This window comes from Gymnodraco acuticeps, unplaced genomic scaffold (genome assembly GCF_902827175.1).
Source record: "Gymnodraco acuticeps unplaced genomic scaffold, fGymAcu1.1, whole genome shotgun sequence".
Lineage (NCBI taxonomy): Eukaryota > Metazoa > Chordata > Actinopteri > Perciformes > Bathydraconidae > Gymnodraco > Gymnodraco acuticeps.
This window is the reverse complement of record NW_022990501.1, coordinates 3,769,903-3,782,321: the sequence shown is the minus strand read 5'-3', so window position 1 is coordinate 3,782,321 and position 12,419 is coordinate 3,769,903. Positions and strand designations below refer to the sequence as shown.

The following is a 12,419-nucleotide window of genomic DNA, read 5'->3' as shown; positions in this document are numbered from 1 at the left end:
AGCCCCATTAGTAAAACTCTAGTTCAAAACTAGTCAAGAGCAATCCTAAAACACTTATAATTAATTCAGGTCTATGTTGTGTACATATTTATATAATAAATCAGAGTACAATACATGTGAATAATAATAAATGAATTATAATTCACGTTAAATACATAATACACACTATATGGTTTATAGAAAGCATTACTTTAAAAACAGCTACAGGAATACTTTTTTTCTATTGGAAATGTGGTAACATATTTAGAAATTAATTATGAATGTTTGACTATAAAGTTGCTTTTCTATTTTTGAGAGAGGGTCTGCTCTCGCAGGGACCCTCCACCAACGTGTCCACTGGCTGGAGACGTGGCAGCGCCTCCGGTCATATGATTTTAGTTCACTCACGAACCCCACCCCGAAAAGATTTTTTTATCTTCTATCACGTGTCCGTTATTTTTGTGTGAATCGTCTACCGAGATCCGAAAAGCTCTGCAAAATATCCCCTGCATATCTCAGCACAAAAACTAGACACGGAGTTTAGTGGCGGTGACCACCCAAAACAGTGCCATTTTTAGACGTTTACTGCTGACGTTTACAGAGGCTTCAAATAGCTTCCGTTTTACACTGGTAGTGATTGGACTATCCCGTACCTACTCTGTAAGCTAACATATTGGTTGAACAAGTCCGACATTCTACACTTCAATGGAGGAACAGCCCAAAGATCGGGCACAAGAAAGGCAATACAACCACCACGGAGAGGACAGACAATCTACTCAACATACAACTTGTCTAAAAAATGATCAGAGCCACTTCCAGCGCCAGCATCAGGAAACGCAGACGAAGAAAACAGGTTGGGCCATCCGGAAAAGTGAGCTAACGCTTGCTAGCCTTACTCAGCTAATGTCAACGAGCCGACTAGCATTTACTAGCTTTTAACTCCGCTCAGATTGAGTGCTGAGCATGCCAGCTAGCTTTTAAATCAAACTATTTGCTGTGCCCTGGGTAATTTGAGAAACGTTACAGCGGGTGAATGGCTAACCTATTGGACCGACAGTTGGCCACTGTTGGACCAGAGACCATGCAATACGTTAGCTAGGTGGCTAGCTGACGTTGCGTGACAGTTGTCGCTGGTTTGACATATCGGGGATTGACCTTGTGCGCCGGTTTCAACACTCGTTTTTCTATGGCAAATACAACTAAATACTTTCAGAAATCCGACTGGGTCACCATGTGTTATATATGCATTAACCAGTATGCTTGCATGGCGATTCGCGTTGAACAGTAGGCAGATATCTACCTTGTTAATTTCATCATGCTTGTGTCCAGTTTAAGAAAGCGAGCCGGCTACACTGGAATGTTCTGAGCTGCCATTTCCTGTCGGCCATGTTAGAATATCACTGCGAGCTAATGCTACAGTTACCCGGCTACTAAATACTTTCCCCCAACCAAGGTACATTGCAACACTGACATTTCGTTGGTCTCTTTTGTCTACTTATGTTGTTGGTGTTACGTGGCTGTCTTACGACACAGCCGACTATTATCGGTGCCAGGGCGTGCTAATGCCCAACGAGTCCCTGGCTAGTTGACATTAGCTAACGTTAGCCATCTTTGACAGGCCTGTTGCATGTTGTCCAGTCAACGTGAAGCCACGCAGCAACTCGATAAGGACCAATTGATACATATACGGTTTGCTGCAACTAAACAGACACTGTAACTGTCGACATAACGTTTGCTGGCAATGCAAATAAAAAATAATGGGCCTCTGTATAATACAACTAAGTGAAGCAAGGCTGTATGGAGGTGCTTGTGCTGTGCCCGCAGACATGAGGGACAGCACCATTGAATTTGAAGCCCTAGGTTGACGCAGCCGTGCCCATGTCTCTGCTCTTTGCAATGCATAGGCCTATTTCTGGTTCACTGCCACTGCAAATGTATCATATATGCTGCTGTGAACCCTCCCATTACATCTTGCAGCAACTGGTATTTGATGTCAGATCAGATCATCTCAAGTTAACATTCCTGTATGCAGTTGACTTTTGTGAGGTATATTGCTTATAGCTTGCTAAATACAGTGATCACGCAGCTCATCTTGGAATTTGCCATTCTGTTAACACTTCAACGTGAACTAGCAATGGCAATGTATCTGTTTGTCTCACTGCTCTGGTTAAAAGATGCTGGGCCACATTGCTTTCTCAAAAATTGACTAATTTATCTGAAAAGAAAAGTTAATTTTGAACAAAAAAGAGGCCAAACATATATATTTGTGGTTTGCATAAGGAAAAGTTGCAATGCCAAATGTGATTGAGCTGGATAATTCATAATGGGGTTAATTTAAAAAAGGACTAATATAGACACGAAGAATCCTAATCATTTTTTAGGTTCTGTGAGGTCAGGCAGGTCCTATTTCTCATTGTTGCTTTACAAATACTTTACCAAACATATGTTGTAGTGGTACCTTTTTTTTGTCTTTGCATGACTTCTATTTTGTATTAGTGGGAAAAGGCAAAGTAATTGGCACAGCGTTTTTGTATTAAGTACCTTTACAAGTTGAGGCAGTTCTCTTTAAGCTAGTTGAACACATGTCTGAGGTTTTGTATAATTTCATCATAAACTGATTGTATTTTCTTTTTCAGGCATTAAAAAAGTAAACATCAGTGAGGAGGAAGGGGAGAGGAATCCACATCTGTCTCATACTGTTCCTATATCACATCCCCCCAACAACAATGGTAACAGACATGCAAGTAATACAAATGCGAAGCAGAAATCATCCCAAAAGCTGTACACGACTGTTCCAAAAGTGAGCAGCAAAGGACTGGCCCTTAACAAGAATATGGACCTTAAAAATGACAAGGAAAAGGCTCTGGATTTGAATCATCATGAGAGCCAACCTTTGGATAAAAAAGACTCTTTGTTGCTTCAAAATGGCGTTGTAAACTGTGGCTTAATTACAAATGGCTATTCTAGCAAGGACAATGATGGCAGCGGCTCTGAGGGTGGATATACTACTCCGAAAAAACGCAAGGCCAGATGTAACAATGCCAAGAACACTGATAATGTGATAAGAGAAAAGGAAAAAGACATGCAGCAGGGCAACACTACACAAGAACACGTGGCTTTTAATATGGAGACAACTGAGAAGGGAGTGACTTCTAGACTTGATGGCTTGAGAGCAGCAAATAAAGTAGAAGCTCAGTCAACAGCTCGACGGGCTGTTGTATCAGAGGCTTCAATGGGTGAATCTCAGAGGAAAAACTCTGATGGCAAAACAGCTGGCACTTTTGGTAAAAAGAATGAGGAAAGGCACAAAGCCAAGCTTTCCTCACCTTCAAAAGAGGACTCGTGGACTTTGTTCAAGCCCCCTCCGGTGTTTCCTGTGGACAATAGCAGTGCAAAAATTGTTCCCAAGATCAGTTATGCAAGTAAAGTGAAAGAGAACCTCAACAAAGTAGCTCAAGGTGGAGGAGAGGCACTGCCTCCTCCGGTTAGACTGTCACAGGTCCCCATGTCTGCTATGAAAACTATCACCTCAGCTAGCTTTACTAATGGCCCTGTTTCTGGAAACGGAAATGGCTGCCCATCAGTGGGTACCTTCTTTGCTCCTGCTGCTAGTAGTATTCCACCAGCCCCATCTATTTCAAGTGGCGAGAATGTAGCATCTCCTTTGGAAAGTAACTGTAGCTCTACAACCAGTCCTGTAGATGGAGAAGCATACGAGCTTAGAAAGTGTACTCTTTTAATGTACCCTTTAAATATGCAACCTGTGCTCCCTAGTGCTCGTCATCTCGACCCACCGGCTGCTCAGACAAATCAGAAAGCCCTGGGAGATATCTTCCAGAATCAGTGGGGGCTTTCCTTCATCAATGACCCCAACTTGGGTCCAGAAGGAGGAGGAGGTGGCCAGGTGCCTGCAGCGGACAAGACTACTGTGGTCACACCTCAAAGCGAGTGTCAGGCTGCTGCGGCCAAGGCTGCCCAGCCATGCTTTGATGTGAGCCCATCTTTTTTAGAGCCTGGCACTTTGGCTCAAGACCCAGAGAAAAGGACTTGTGCTCCTTGCAATGCATCTAATGCTTGTTTTCCTGCGTGTGTGATGAGTGAGGAGGATATCAAGCTGCAACCACGTAGCCAGCAGAAGACAAAAGTTGAGGCCAAGGGTGCAGGTTCTGCTGTTTCTGCTGCCGGTAAAGACAACGGTGCTAAGCCTGCACAGGGCCAGCTAACCACTGTGTTGTTTGGCTCATCCAAACAACAGGCTCCCACTAAAGACATTGGCAGGAGCTGCAGCTGGGGCTCCTTCGATATTAAAGCTGCTGTCACTTATCACACTAAAGGTAACTTTGACTGCTTACTCTTTTTATCCTGTAAATTAGAATTGAATTTGTTATGGTTGAGATTTATTTCCAGGTGGATCTGGGGACACCCGTGGTTGTTCAGTGTCACCAAACGTTCATTGTTTTAGTAAAGAAGTTGTTAAAAAACAATTAAAACTGAAATCTCTAAGTGTGCTGCCTGTAGCCTGTGACTCTTTATCTATAAGCTCACAGAGGAGGAACAAATACATATAGCTCAATATAGATATTGTGACATTATTGGAGAGTTTACTATTGGTGCTCTAACAAAAAGGAATTGCTCTAACAAAATACCCACACAATGGGATTGTTGACAAATAATCACCAGTAATGTAGATATGCTGACAAAGTGGGTAAAGGCAAATAATAAAACAGATGGAACAGTTTGTGTTAGAAAATGTCATTACTTTAGAACAGCTTTTAAACCAGGATAGACATCTAACGCGATATGAGAATATCCATAATAAAGTCTCGTATTATCATATGTTGATATATTGCCAATCCCTTGTATTGCTGGCACTATAATTGCTTTGATAAGAAAAATTACCCGCATCCTACACATTATTGAAGAACGTCGTAATTACAGCTAACCTATGTGACAAATACATTGCGTCTTTTGTAAATGTTTCACAGTTAAAGCAGCTGTTTTGGCAGCCGACTGATTCTGAAGTCATGTTCGGTGTTGTCTAGTAGAAGCTTAATACAGCTTTTATCCGATTAGGGAGAGTAAGAAAGGGGGAAGAAATGTAGTCCTATGTTTATGAGATCAAATGACTCGCAGTTGCTGGATAGCTACTGTGAATCCCTCTTGTAATGCAATTTGAATCTAGTGCGGAAATGATGGTGGCAGACTTTGCCATTTAGATCTAATAACATCTTAATGATAATAACTTTAAGTGCCTACAATTCTTAAGGAATGTTAGTGTTATATGTATGAAACAATGCATTAAGAAATTAAATGATACATTTTGACATTACATATTTTAACAGAAGAGTATTGCATTTTCTGAAAATGTTCTTTATGACCTGAAATAATGTGTGTTCTGTTTTCCTTCAACAGAAATGGAATTCCTTTTCAGCCTGCAAAAACAAGGTAAGCTCAGCTTCACTTCTTCATCTTCCATTTTCAGAAATGTCGAGGTCCTTCAGTCTTCTCAACAAGAATTAGATCTAGAAAGGTCAGAACATGTAATATAATACAAGATGTGTTCTGGTGGGAGTCCAAGTCTGAGGCTACTTATATTCATACATGTGCTGAACCAAGTGCTTCTGATCCAAATGTGAAAAACAAACAAGAATGATTTCATTATTATTAGCTCTTTTGCGGTTTGGTATTTCAAAATATCCTTTTGCATTAAAAAAAACCCGGCATGCACATTGTCAACATAAGAAAATGGGTGATCAAGACTTGGATGCAAACAAGCTGAATCTAAATATATATCTATCTATTAATCACAAAAGCACCTGCATATGAGATGTAAAATATGAGAAGATGGTAAATGTTTGCCCATGTTTCACTTTAGGGCTGACTTTTGGTTCATCAATAGTAGTAACCTGAAAGAGAAAGATCCTGAAGCTTGTATAGTCACTTCCTTACCCTAAATCACTACATAAATAACACTTTGGTTCTACTTTGACTGTAGAGCAGCATGTGCACAGAGGCTGCATTAAAGCCCACAGTGGGCCCTTCAGGTACAGATAGCTGCATATCATGGACAAACATCACATGAGAGTTAATCCTTGAAAGTTAAATGCTACATTTATTGTATAACTAAAAGTTCAGGAACATAAGCAACCCAGAGTAATCACTTAAAGGAACTCAAATGACTGTAACATAATACTGGTGTACCTTCAAAACGGTGTGTTGAGGCTGTGTTAAATACACATTTGAGCCAATTTGGCTAGGGCCGGGTTTGGTGTCAACATTAGTGTTGATGATTAAGTTACCAATGAAGGTACTTTTGATACTCGACTTGGAGAAAAATAAACATGTTTTTCAACATAATTCGTTTTTTCTTTTAGCAAATGAAGCAATGTCGTTATTTAGATTGAAATGGTTATTTGTTTTTCTACTAATGATACTCACCTTAAGATCCAATCTCTGTACCTTTTATTGAGGATGAATACAGTGTACATTAAGAAAAGAGAAAAATATCAATTGAAAACATTTGAATGATCATTTTTTAAATAAATCCTACATCATAGAGGGGGACAAATGATATAGACATGAGAATAATACGGCTCCTATAAAGTAATTATTACACTAAAAAGAGCTTAAATATGCTATTTAGTATTATTTTTTTTTTTTATATAGCAACTTTCAACACAAGGCAATTCAAAGTGCTTTACAAAAAATGAAAGACATTAAGAAAATGGCATTTAAAATCAGTATGTCCCTGATAGGAGCAGATGTTTGTATTTTAAGCTTACTGTTATTAAGTAAAGTCTACAAGAGAAAAACCTATAGACCTTTATTCATCTCTAGTCAATTGGTACATATTATTTATGTTTTTTTTGTATGCACTGGCCCGTGGTGCAAAAGGTTTCCCTCGGGCAAAGTACGTTGAGTATCCCTAAACTAACCTTTCTCCCCCCTCTGCTGTAGATCCAAAAAGAGTGGTGGTTTATGATGAGACCAAGGACGGACCTGATCAGTGAGGTACTTACAGTACTTACCTTCTTCTCTTCTGGGTGCTGCGATTATCTACCTGGAGTCCTGAATCCTGTTGGACAGATAAAGTGACAACTGTGAAAACATTGATAGTTTAGCATGACAGATTTTTCCTTGGAATCTCCGATGGAATAACAGACTTCTTTAGGGGCCTCAGACAAACACACTCTCTGGAGGGACGTTAGGAGTTGATCGGTGACTCTCCAACACGATAACTGAGACTTTGGAGCTGTGCTTGTTGTTTGTCTCATGGCTCTTAAAGGATGATGTTTGGGAGTTCAACAAAAGGAAGGTGTCATGGATTGCACCTCCCTAAGCCTTTTTCCTGTTGAACTGCGGCAGCCGTCAGTCTGACTTTGGGATGTCTCAGTCATTTCTTCTTCACGCATTCAAATGAGTTCATTGTAGATATGTTAGACTTTTTACATACACATCCGTGTGCAAGCTTGAATCTACCGTGGAGGAAAAGGAGAACACACTTTGCAAAGAATGCCTTGAAGTTGTGGAGTTCAGATCTTTGGAAGCTCAAAGGTGAGGTCCCATCCAGGAAGAGAACCTTGTCTTAAGTCCTCAAGGCAAAATCAGAGCCCAGGAATTTAAACACTTGCTTTTTTCTTTTTCTACTTGTCTGTTTGTCTGCCCTAACATGAATGTGTTCTCTGCCCTGCAGTATGACCCCAGAGCACAGGTACAAGAGTGCCCAATCTGAAGGAAAGCGACGCCCCTTCATTTCATTTTTACACCAGGTCTCTGTTAAAAGCTAAATATTTTCATCTTAAGGCTTCTAGTACATTTCATGCAGATTGATATGAGGTCAGGTCCTAAATTCCGACTCATTTAAATATATACCTTCTAGTATGTGAATCCTTGATTTAGGAATGAACTGAGTGAGCAAGAGCTACCAATGTGCTCTTTGTTCAGCGGCAAGACTCAGGATGTCCATACAGAGGTTTTGGGGGTTTTTCTTTCTATGTCAAAACTGTTCAATTCCTATTGTCAAAGGAACATGTGTTGCATTTTACGACTGATTTTTATTTCTGTTTCTCTGACTCAGCATCTGGTCTTGTACTTCTCTGCCTTACGGCATTGTATTTCTTGCATGTTTACTGGGGGGAATGAACGCGTCAGAGGTTCATCGCCATACAAAGATAACAGTAACACAACAACAATGGCAATACTAATCTTGGTTCCCCTCCCCAACTAGCCACTTAGTGTTCAAATGTGAAGATGAATTATATTATGTTTTACTGTTAACATTTTGACATTTGCAAACCAGTGTGCAATAACACCGTGTGATCCAGACACAGTGTGTAGGGTTATATGGAGCTACGTTATCACCACCCAAATGCTGGTGGGGTTTGTTAAAAAAAAAAAAAGGTGCGTTTTCAGTTTGTTGCACAAATCCTAAAGTGGATTTTGCTAAGGAGCTCACGTTAAAAGATCTAATTAAGTCTAGGGAGCCCAAATTCGCTAACTACTAACTGGCCAGCTGTGACATCACTCATCTCCAGATCACGATCGCGTTATCCAACATGGCAAAGGAACTGTTCAGGTTCCTGTTCTTTAGAACAGTGGTTCCCAACCGGGGGCACGGGGACCCCTAGGGTTACTTGGGGGGGTTTAGGGGGTATGTAGAAAGATTAGGGATTGCAAAAATATTTACACGCATCAAAACATCAATTTTCATAAGCCTTGTGTCCAACCCCCTAACTATCAAAGCTCATGAAGGACAAGCAAGCTCAAGTGTCTCATTACAATCTCTAGGCTTAACAGAATATGTTGAAACTGCTAGAAGTGAATCTTAACATTATTGTTTTTCATTCATTGACATTAAGTGTTGATGTCGAGTTGAAATGCTTTTGTATTAAGGTTGAGTTATACAAGTCATTTTCATGTAAGGAGCAGTTGGGTCGAATACAATTTAAAAGAGTTTAACACGAGAAAAAATGTAGGCGAATCATCACAGATGAGTGTAGGGGGGACACGAGACAACAAAGGTTGGGAACCACTGCTTTAGAAGATATGATTTGGTTAATGTGTGGATCAATAGCACTTTATGTAAACTAATTGCTTTTATCTTTTAATTACAAGAGAGATCTATATGTATTGACAAGAAATACTAGTTGAAATAATGGCTCTGGGCTGTTACTTTAAAAAAAACAACAGAATTATTAAATGTAACTCAGGTAGTGTTAATAAAGCCATGACTATGTTAACTATTGTTTTTTTGCCAAACGGCCCTTGTCATGTGATGTACTCAACTTGGAAATGCTCAATTGAAGTCCTATTATATATAGTCTCGTATGATGTGTGACAAAACACCAAATACTCTTGAGGAAAGCTGTCATGGCGTGCAAGGTGCTCTCGTCGTCATTTGGGGCTCTAAAAATATTTCCTTTTATTTCCCCCTTTAAAAAAAAAGAAAAAACACACATTGCTCCACGCGCTGTTTTCTATGTATACTATACTGTAATCTTGCAATTTTGATGGTTCATTTTTCTCCCATGTGTGTTCATAGTGAAGCACCTATTGATTTATTATTGCTGAGCATCAGTGGTGTTTCTATTGGTCGGCTCCATACTGGGTATGAGCTTTAAGTACACTTGTTTCCCACTGTGTCCTGATTTGGCAGCGCTGCAGCTTGTACTCGTGCAGAGCCAGTTGTCTTGACACGTCTTATCTCAGTCAGCTATTTAAACAACTTTCTTTTTGGCTTCCATTGTACGGCATGTGATGGAAAAGTACCCTCCGAGTTATAACAACTGTTGATATGAGAAAGCATGGGCATTTTGATTTAATATTGCCCATTAGCATTTAGACTTGTGTTTTTTTTTCTGTGCTTGTGGAAATTGACATTTAATCCGGCATTAAGTTACACAATCCTCACAATTGAATTTCTTCTGATTGTCCATAACCCATCAACAAAGCAACACAATCAGGTTCACATATGGTACATGCCAAATTGTTCAGGCTGAAAGCATCATCCTCCACGGGCAGGGAGGCATCTGTAGGCTCCTACATGTAAAACAGGGTGTTTAAAATGAGTAGTACGTGGTGTTACTGTAGTCTTACGACCTTTTTCTTTCAAAACTAAAAAGATATATTTTGTCTTGCTCTTTGAGAGGATGGTCCTGTCCAGGGAAATCAGAGAATCTCCCATCCTCCCACCCCAAGGATGGTCTTTTGAAGCACTTAATACAGCAACAAGGCTGTTGAATATGCATTTATTAAGATGAAGCTATTATTTAGCATTGTAGCCTGCAAACCAAAAACAGGTTCTTGAAGCCAAGTACATGGTTAATCAGTGATGGGGGGGGGGGGGCACGAGTGACTGTTGAGAAAATAAAGCCTGATCATGTGGAGTCTCTATCTCCGTCCCCTCAGGATGTGCAATCACCTCAAGGACTGATGCAGGCTTCCAGGCTGAGTGAGGAGCTCGGCCTCGTTGTATTTGTGGGTGTGTGCATAGCGAGTTCTTCCTATTATATGCAAGTTCCTCATATATTTCAATCCCCCCCTCCCCCTTTTTTGTTTCATGTTCAGGTGCCTGTGTGAAAACATATATACTTTTACAGCAATTTTGATTGTTTAAAATCTGCTTCCAGCATATATCCGTGCCATTTTTTTTGTTTCTTCATTCTTTTGTAACATTTGCAATGCTGTTTTAAGTTTTCTTACAGCTAATCCTATAATTTCTTCTTTCAAGCGACATGGACGCAGCTGAAAGCAATGAGAATTGTATGTGTTTTGAAATGTGTAAGCCAAAATCAGTTTGAATGGGACGGACGACGAGCTCTCGCTGGCCTATACTCATGCCGGTGCATTTGTCGAGTTCCTGTCTGAAGTAGCACATCATTGATTTAAACTGATTTAACAAATTTATGTTTTAACGTGTTTTTAAAAAAGGTTTTATTTTTCAGTTAGAACCTAATTTATCCATAGATGCACAAGTAGGATGAGACTAAAAGGAATAAATGATACAGAAAATCAAGATGTCTCATTTTTGTGTGAGTTTTAGATGATTACGTTACTGATAAAGACTGACCTATGTTATCCCCCAACAAACCGTTAATGTTAATATATTTGAACTCTTCCAGCAGATTTTCTACAAATGACTTTAACTCTTCAGATAGTTGAGATGGAGTGATGAGACTCACTGCATCCCAGAGTTCCTCTTAATATATTTTGTATTTGTAGCGATCATGTGAGGTATTAAAGTGCGGTTCAACAACTCTGAAATCTGCTTTCGCCAAAAGTACACTACTCCGATATTCAGCTAGTGAAGGGCAAGCGCACAGACTGGGGACGCATGTTGATGATGTCATAACAGGCTGGAGTTTATAGTGAAGAACAGAAGTCACTACTGTAGCAGCTGAATGTCACTTTGACGGTGTGTGAGAGCAAAAGATAAAACAAATACCAGAAGTGCTGCTTCTTCTTCTTCATCCAGTAATCAATCGTCTGTAATGGGAAATGCTGGACTTTGGTGTTTGTGCTCTACTTAAAAACGGTCCCATCTTTAAACTGCCTTTTTGTGGAAATGTTTTAATTGAGGGGGCAAGACACCTGAGAGGTAGTGTTTTTGAGTTCACACATGAATAATAATAATTAAAAAAAGGGCAACATGTGTCTACAAGGTGTAGTCATGAAAAGAGGCGATGTCATCTTTTGTTCTGTGTCATCTCAAATGGCTGTTGTGCGTGTGGATTTCTTTTTGGTCTGCTCCTCCTTCTTTTCACTTTGACATCTCTTGCCCCCCTAAAAGATGAGGCAACAGCATTTTTCTTTCTCAAATGTCTTACAAGTCGACATTTTACGTTTTTTAAGTGAGCAGTCTGTTTATTTTTTTGTTTGGAATTTAACAGAAGTGTCACATTACAATGTTTTTAGTTTTTTTTAAAGCATGATAATAACCCTCAAATTCCAAACAATGTAATAGAGTCAATATACAAAAAAAAACTTCCAGTGTTCACAATTTTAGTTTCCATTAAAATGTCAAATTTTCATGAAGAATAGTGTGTTTTGTGTTTTGTGTTCTGCTTCTCTTACACTTCTGTTCACATCTGTCATGGAGTCAGTAGATCAGCCTGTTAACAGCTTCATCATGTGAGCACTCAGAAATAAAACACCTCAAATCAACTGAATCTCTTCGAAACAACACTTTAGGATGAGGCAGTATAATGTATTGCAAGATAATATATAAACGTTCCTATCATATTTAATAATGTACGAATACTGTTATAGTACTGGAGTATTTATTGTGTGCTACTTTATACTTCTACTCCAATATATTTACTTTACTCCACTACATGTACAAGTTAATTTTCCTTTAATGATTTGAACAAAACATGAACACCTTTCAAATTATGATTATGACAAGTTTAAGTTGAACACGTTTTTTTTCATAAAAATAGTTT

General features: G+C 39.4%; 1 protein-coding gene across 3 annotated transcripts; it reads left to right on the top strand.

Moving 5' to 3' along the window:
* Window positions 1-330: 330 nt before the first annotated feature.
* Window positions 331-12,012, top strand: nufip2 (nuclear FMR1 interacting protein 2). 3 transcript variants are annotated; one of them, XM_034226649.1, is made up of 4 exons: window positions 331-850; window positions 2,616-4,313; window positions 5,392-5,424; window positions 6,937-12,012. In XM_034226649.1, the coding sequence occupies exons 1-4, from the start codon at window positions 685-687 to the stop codon at window positions 6,987-6,989; spliced, it is 1,950 nt and encodes a 649-aa protein (XP_034082540.1). In that variant the 5' UTR covers window positions 331-684; the 3' UTR covers window positions 6,990-12,012. The 3 variants fall into 3 exon arrangements, with proteins under 3 accessions (XP_034082540.1, XP_034082541.1, XP_034082542.1); XM_034226650.1 differs by having other exon boundaries at window positions 332-832; XM_034226651.1 differs by lacking the exon at window positions 331-850 and adding an exon at window positions 867-1,432.
* The last annotated feature ends 407 nt before the right edge of the window (window positions 12,013-12,419 follow it).